The 8,263-nt window shown below is 36.8% G+C and overlaps 1 protein-coding gene across 1 annotated transcript in view; it reads right to left on the reverse strand.

Moving 5' to 3' along the window:
- SPAST (spastin) overlaps window positions 1-8,263 on the reverse strand; it is a 161,182-nt gene that overhangs the window by 37,430 nt on the left and 115,489 nt on the right. Inside the window, exons 9-10 of the mRNA XM_042780684.1 lie at window positions 7,812-7,883; window positions 2,023-2,098 (exon numbers count right to left, since the gene is read on the reverse strand). Coding sequence (XP_042636618.1) covers window positions 2,023-2,098; window positions 7,812-7,883 — 148 coding nt within the window. The remainder of the gene's footprint in view (window positions 1-2,022; window positions 2,099-7,811; window positions 7,884-8,263) is intronic.

Here is an 8,263-nt window from a genome sequence, read left to right on the forward strand (position 1 = left end):
CATGAGACAAAGTGTATGTGAACTGCTGTATGGAAAGTGAATTTGCTCTGTAAATCTTCACCCAAATCACAAAAAACAAAACAAAACAAAAACCCCTGCAATATGCAGATAACACAATCTTGCTTGGTGAAAGTGAAGGAATACTTGAGGAACTTACTCACAAAGATCAAAAATTGTAGCTTTCAAGTACAGATTACACCTCAACATAAAGAAAATAAAAGTCCTCACAACTGGAACAATAAACAACATCGTGGTGTACTGGAGAAAAGAATGAATCAAGAATTTCATCACACAATGTAAGATGCAAGTGTTGTTCTCACCTGGGCTGGAGCAAAGAAGAATGAAGGAAATAAAAGACAAATGTAAATAATTAGTCCAAGGGACCAGTGTGCCGTGGGAACCTCAGCCTACATGACTCTGAGACCAGAAGAACTAGATGGTACCTGGCAACCATTGTCAATGACTTGGAAAGGGACCAAAATTGGAGATCAAAATTGGAGACCAAAATTGGAGATCATGGATAGAGTGAGAGGACAATGTGGAACACAACTCAAAATCATAAAAAAAAATAAGATCAAGCGTATACTTGTCTCATAGAGACTGATGAAATCCCAGAGACTATGGCCCCTAGTCACCGTCAGGCCTGGAATTGAACTCACTTCCATGGCTTAAGTTTTAGCCAAACAACAGACAGACCTACAAGGTGAGCAATTAATACGAAGGAGGTGCACTCATTTGAACACTCAACCAACGGAGATCAGAAAGGCAACATTTGCTCAGGGAGAAAGCTCAAAAGGCAAGAATGCATAGGAGAGGACAAAGGAAAAGGTAACCACAGGGAGAAAGTGGGAAGAGCATTGTTACACTGTGCGGATTGCAATCAATGTCACGAAACAAAATGTGCATGAACTGTTGAGTGGAAAACGAATTTGTTCTGTAACCTTTCACCCAAGTCACAATGAAAAGCTTTAAAAAACAAAACAAAACAAAAAAAACAGTCTTTATTGGTCTGATACAGACTGTTGGAGTCCCTAAGACTATGCCTCTCAGACATCCTTCAAGTCCAGAACTGAACTGTGGCTAAACTTTCTGCCAAATAAAAGACAGGCATATAATATGAATAGTAACATCAGGGAGGTATACACTCTTTGAACAATCAAACATAAGAGATCCAAAGGGTAACATTTGTCCAGGTATAAAACTCAGAAGGCACGAAGAGACAGGAAAAAAGGATGAAAGGAAACGAGAAACAGGGGGAAGTAAGAAGAATGCTGCTACATTGTGGGGATTGCAACAATTGCTAGAAAACAAAATGTATATGAATTATAGGATGGAAAACCAATTTGCTCTGTAAACTGTCACCCAAATCAAACTTTAAGTTACAGGAAAAAAAAAAAATCAAATGGTGTATTGCATTGGGCAAATCTGCTACAAAAGACCTCTTTTAAAGTGTTAAAGAGTAAAGATATCACTTTGAAGACTAAGATGTACCTGACTCAAAGCATGATATTTTTAGTAACTTCATATGCATGTGAGAGCTAGAAAATAAGGAAGACTGCAAAAGAATTGATGTATTTGAATTGTGGTATAGGTGAAGAATACTGAATGTACCATGGACTCCTAAAAGATGAACTACTCTGTCTTGGAAGAAGTACAGCCATGTATCTATCTCCCTAGAAGTAAGGACTGCCAAGAGTTCATCTCACATACTTTGGTCACACTGTCAAAAAGGACCCATTCCTAGAGAAGGATATCATGCTTGTAAGAAGTAGACGATCAGCGGAAAAGGGGAAGACCCTTAACAAGATGGACTAACACAGTGCCCATGATGACTATGGGCTCACACATAGCAATGACTGTGAGGATGACAGGATCAGGTAGTATTCTGTTCTGTTGCACACAGGGTCAATATGAGTTGAAAGTGACTTATCCATTGGAAATTATCATCATACTTCTCATATTTGGAAAAGGGAATTTCATGGATATTTAACTACTTAGAAGGAAAACATTTGTGTGTCTCACCTATAAAAATGATAGAAGGCTGAAGTTCTCGAGCCACAGCAAAAAGCGCTCTAACCAACTTCTCTCCTTCTCCCACCTAAAACAAAGCATTATACATTATTATACAAATAAAATCCAACATTATTTCAGCTTTTTAATTTCATAATTAAAAGACTAGGTTCTAAGTCTAGAATTCAGTAAATCAATTTCTCTTTCTTGCAACAAGTGAAGATTTTGTTTGAGTAACTAGAAAGGAGGGAATGAGTGGCTGAATTGCCCCTTAAAATTTTAGAAGACAGATTATGAATTTAAGATTTAATATAGCCAGTAAGGATTTTTAGGAGCTCTGGTGGTGTACTGCCTAAGGTATTTGAGTGCTAACTAGAAGATTGTCGGTCCAAACCCACCAGCCACTCTGCAGAAGGAAGACTGGCAATCTACTTCTGTTAAGATTTACTGCCTTGGAAACCCAAAAGGGGTTGTTATGAATCAGGATTGACTCCAATGCCATGAGTTTTTGTTTTTTTTTTAATAGATACAGGTAAGTTGAAATGTTTCTTCATAAATAAATCCTCCTCTATTAAGAACACCACAAAAACTCATTCTCACAATACCACTGTCAGTAAATATAAAAATATTTCTATATAGTGCAAGAGATCTATGACCACCTCTCAAGACATTTCCCAGGTACTACAAACACCTTACTAAGGCCATTCTATATAATACCAAAGTATCTATCTAAGTAAGTAATGTTTGGGGAAATGGACTGTAAAAACTTAGTTCTGTCCTCTAGGTGGCATCTGTTTTACTGATTATTTCATTGTTGTTATTGTTACGTGCTGTCGAGTTTGACTCGATTCATAGCGACCCTTCCTTGGGTTTCCGAGGCAGTATCACTGGAAGTAGATTGCCCAATCTTCCTTCTGAGGAGTGGCTGGTGGTTTTGAACCGCCAGTCCTCTGGTTAACAGTCAAATGCCTTTAGGCACTAGCTACCAGAGCTCCCGATTATTTCATTAGCAACCGAAAAAAGGAACGGACCCAGATTTCAAAACATAAAAAATAAATATTCCCAGAACTAGAAAGAACCTCAAGAGATTGTCTGTTACCAAAACATCAGGATTTTAGAGATGAAGTAAGCTCTCAAGTTATAATAATACTTTCAAAGGCCAGCTCAGTAAATAAAAGGTTAGGTTGGAATTGGTATCAACTTTCAAGACAGTGCTTTTCATTATACAATAGTATAATGTAGATAAGCCTAATTCAATAATTTTATTTATAAAATTTCACATAGAAAACAAAATGTGATCATGAAAGTTAGTATCATTTAATAGTTACTTTATAAGACAGAACATTTTAAGTAGTCTTATTAAAATATTTAAAGATATGTTAAAAAATAAATTTAACAGAGACAACACAAGAAAAACATTATTCTATCAGCTTCTCTGCTAGTAGTAGTCTTTCAATTTAGCAAAATACTGATATACTGAAGGACAAATTAAAAAAAAATTATGAGCACTACAAAAATACATTTTGCTAATTACAAAGTTCTACACGAATATTACTTGCTTTTGTAAAAACAGCACGATAAGCAGGTTATTTAACAGTTGTGAAATTTAAGAATTAAATCTATTTGTGTAAAAATATACAAATACAACTACATGTAACAATCTGGAGGAATCTCACAGATATAATCTTGATGAAAGAAGCCAAACACAAAACAAATATCGTGTATGATTACATTTATATAAAGTTCAAAGATAGGTTACTTTTGCCCATGATGAGGATTCTTGTAGTTGATTTTTGGGGAGAGGAAAGGGTGAATAAAGACTGGAAAAGGGTCTGAAGGGATATCAGGGGTGCAGGAAATATTCTATTCCTTAACCTGGGCAGTGATTATAAGAGTATATTCACTTTGTAAGGGGGCCTGAGGGCTGCAGTGGTTAAGTGCTTGGCTGGTAAATGAAAGGTCAGTGGTTCGAACCCACCAGCCACTCCATAGGAGAAAAGACCTGGTGATCTGCTCCTGTAAACATTACCCCCCCACTAAGGAAACTGTTAAGTATTTCTACTCTGTCCTATAGGGTCATTATGAGTCAGAATCTACTCAGTGCCAACAAATTTTTGGTATTAACTTTGTTATATTCCATCATGCTTTGTATTTATGATGTATGTACTTTCCTACATGTTAAGTTATTCAATAAGAAGTTAAATAATAATACAAACTATTAAGATACATATCTAACTGACATTTATGTTAAAAATAATTCAGATAACACAAATTTTGTTCAGTCTATGATGTAGTTCCTCTGAAACATTTTCTCAGAATATATTATAAGAAACAGAGTATCTAGATAATCCTAAGTAATGCCTACTTTGAAATCTTTAAAAGTGAGATCACATCTGAGGTAAAACATCCTACTTTTCCTATCACATTCTAAGAAGCACACTGGCAAATTGGACAATTAGGATAATCATCTAGAAGAAAGAAAAAGGGAGACAGATGATTAAGTATCTATGTATTTGAAAGGCTGTCTTATAAAAGAAAAAAAGACTTTTGTTACATCACGTATGCAGAAATTAGAAAAACACAGGTTTTAAATAAACGTAAGAAAAAATTTTCATTAACTAGAACTAAGTGATAAAGTAGGCACTCCAACCTTACCTAGTAAATAGTGAGATTACTTTAAGATATTTTAGGGGTAGATTGGAATTGGGGGGTAATATCATGTACTTTAAATTGTTTCAGGAATCATGTGCATGAAAGAAAATAGCTCTGAAACAAGTATAGATAAAAGGGAATGCTGTGAAATTTTTAGTGATAGGGCTCAGGCTTTCAAGCCAGACTTATAATGGAGCTTAAATCCCCTTCCTGAGTATGAGATTCTGAGAAAATCACTTAAACTCTCTGGACTCAGTTCCCTAGTAAAATGGAGGAATATGAGTAGTACCTTCACACCTCCTATGATTATTTAACAAATATTTATTTGTTGTTGTTGCTGTTATGTGCTGTCGAGTCAGACCTGACTCATAGCAACCCCTCCTCGGGTTTCTGAGGCTGTATAACTACGGAAGTAGATTGCCCCATCTTCCTTCCGAGGAGTGACTGGTGGGTTTGAACCACCAGCCTTCTGGTTAGCAGTCAAGTGCCTTAGGCACTATGCTACCAGAGCTCCTAATATTTATTTAGTATCTACTAATTGTCAGGCACTGCTCAAGATACTCTGAACATGAACACTGAGGAAGAAATGGCAATAGTTCCTGCCCTCATGGAGACTGTCTTCTAGTGGAGGTAATAACGATACTAGATGATAGTGAAATAATAGTATAAATAAATATAAATTAAAATTTCAATGAACACATAGTCACAGGGGACATCAAGCTCAATCTGCAGAACATACTACACAAAACATTGTTCCACTTCCTACTTTGGCGAGTAGTGACTGGGATCTTAAAGCAGCCATCTAGATGCTACGATGGGTCTCTCCTCATCCAGAGCAAAGAATGAAGAAAACTAAAGATTCATGGAAATAATTAGTCCTAGCAACTGGTACACCATGTGATCCACAGCCTGTATGATTATGACACCAGAAGAACTAGATGGAATCTGGCTACCACTGTCAACCACTCAGAGGGGGATCTATGTAGAAGATCCTGGATAGAGAGGGAGAACAATGTAGAACAAAACTCACAATCATTTGGGAAATAAAGGGGGGGGGACCGGGTTCGCTGGTTTGATAGAGCCTGGTGGAACCACTGAGACTATAGTTCCTAGCTGCCCTTCAGGTCTGGAAATGAACCCACACCTGTGGCTTCCAGCCAAACAAAAAACAAGCACATGACTTAAACATGTGAAGTAGATACACTCCTTGGACAGAACAATCATAGGAGAAAGAAGGGCTGTTTATACACAGCTCAGGGGGAAGGAGTGCACAGAGGGATGGATACAGGGAGAAGTGGGATGTGGGAGAGGAGCTGTTGCATTGTGGTAAATTATAGTCAATGTCATGAGACAAAGTGTATGTGAACTGCTGCATGGAAAGTGAATTTGCTCTGTAAATTTTCAAATCACACACACACAAAAACTTCAATGAACATTACACAGGAGAGACAAATGGTACTGGGAGAATAAATAAAGGTATTAGGTTGAAGGATTAGGGAAAGGTACAACCTTTCAACTGGTATCTGCAGAACAAGGAGTTAGCCTGAAGAGAGTGTTCCTGAGGGAGGAAACTATGTACAAAAGTCCTGTGGTAGGAAAAAGTGTATCTGAAGAACTGTTCAGAGAGAGAGTCTTAACAAACAGACTTCAAAAACTGTGGGTCTAATGGCAAGATTAACTCTATCATAAGAATAGAGGCTATGTTAGCCCAATGCCTGAAAATACTCAAACTATGGTCACAGTGTCATGTTTGAGTTTCTGTAATCCACTGCTCACAAAAAATCTTTAAAAGTCAGTTTTCCATACCTGTCTATGTATAAGGAGAGAATATGCTGGTTATGGAAATGAGACTGTTCTGATCTCATGCCTGTTCCTAAGCCACAGACTTATTTGCAGTGTGCTCATAAAGTCAAGTTTCTGTCTTTGGAAAGCTGAAGGCTGTAGTAAATTCATGACCATAAAGCTACCTTTTGAGCCCTTCATGAAGAGTGACAACTCACCTAACTTCTGATAACCACCTCTATTTCAGTGCATGGAATGTCAACACTTTAAATTTTTATAGGTAATACTTCCTTTAATCAGAGATAAGTATTTGAGTGTAAATAAGCTTGCCAAAACACTTTCAATCATTAGGGCTTTGATAAGGGGCAAGCAGAAAGAATAGGACATACTGGGCAATCAAAGGAAAGGGAGAAAAGGGGAAAGACAGACAAAGCAGTACGGTGTTTGACAGAAACTACAGGCATACCTCAGAGATATTGCGGGTTTAGTTCTAGGCCACTACAATAAAGTGAGTATCACAATAAAAAGAGTCACATGAATTTTTTCGTTACACAGTGCATATAAAAGTTACTTTTACACTAAACTGCAGTCTTTTAAGTATGCAACGGCATTATGAAAAATTCTAAAATATTGTGAATATCACCAAAATATAAGAGACACACAACATGAGCACATGTTAGAAAAATGGTGCCAACAGACTTGCTTGACATAGGGTTGCTACAAACCTACAACTTGCAAAAAGTGCAGTTATCTGTGAAGTACAATAAAACAAGGTATGCTTGCTTGTATCTATCTAACTTACAGCTTTGCAACTTGTTCTCCACACCTCTAGTTCTACACATCAGACAAATTACTCTCTCTAAGTCCTATAGTCATGCCTACCCTATCTAAAACTGGACTGCGCTGTTCTTTGACTACTACTATAGGGTCAGTAGAGACTGAATTGAAAAAGAAGACTAAACTGCAGTATTAAAAGAAAATCAAAATAAAATAGTGAAAATCTTATGTTTTAACTAAGGAAGCCAGAAATACAGTTTTAGACCACTATTTCTTCTTTTCCAGTGACTGTCATCCTTGGTGGTTCCCTGATATAAAATCTACTTTCCTTGATAATGTTTATCAAGTGAAGGCAGAAAGTGAAGGTGTTTGAGAACCTAATTCAAATTTTAAAAGAGCTTAACAAATGTACGTCACTTTGTACTTTGATGACTAATGTTCATCTATTTTGCTCTGTAAACTTTCACCCAAAACACACACACACAGAATAGTACAAATTCATATAATATTTTTGCATAATATTACCATTTAACACAGTAACACTTAGACAATAACTTTAAAATATGACAAAATTGATAAGGAACACTCACATATTTTGATGTTAAACTTGCAGCACTTATATTAAAGAAGGTTGCATTGGATTCTGCAGCTACTGCTTTAGCCTTTAAAAATTATAAAAGGAAATATTTCATTAGTTTAATATCTTGCTTTAAAGATAACCACATTTGATCTATTTAAGTACTAGAAAAGATGCCCGAAATATTTAAGAAATAATTCCTAATATACGGCAATCAATGTTTCCTTCTCACAATGAGCAAAGGTTCAAGGAAGAGCCATGCCTCTTTCCATTCTCCATTGTGTTCTACGGGATAGTGGGCAAGAAGAGGTTAGAAACAAGGGGATGCTATTCCCTTCCCAGTGATAGAAAGAAAACTGGTTAGAGAAACAGTTGTTGTTGTTGTTAAGTGCCGTCGAGTCGTTTCCGACTCATAGCGACCCCATGCACAGCAGAACGAAACACTGCCCGATCCCGCACCAGCCC

Source organism: Orycteropus afer, unplaced genomic scaffold, assembly GCF_000298275.1.
Source record: "Orycteropus afer afer isolate SDZICR_OR568_19922 unplaced genomic scaffold, OryAfe1.0 scaffold00054, whole genome shotgun sequence".
NCBI lineage: Eukaryota > Metazoa > Chordata > Mammalia > Tubulidentata > Orycteropodidae > Orycteropus > Orycteropus afer.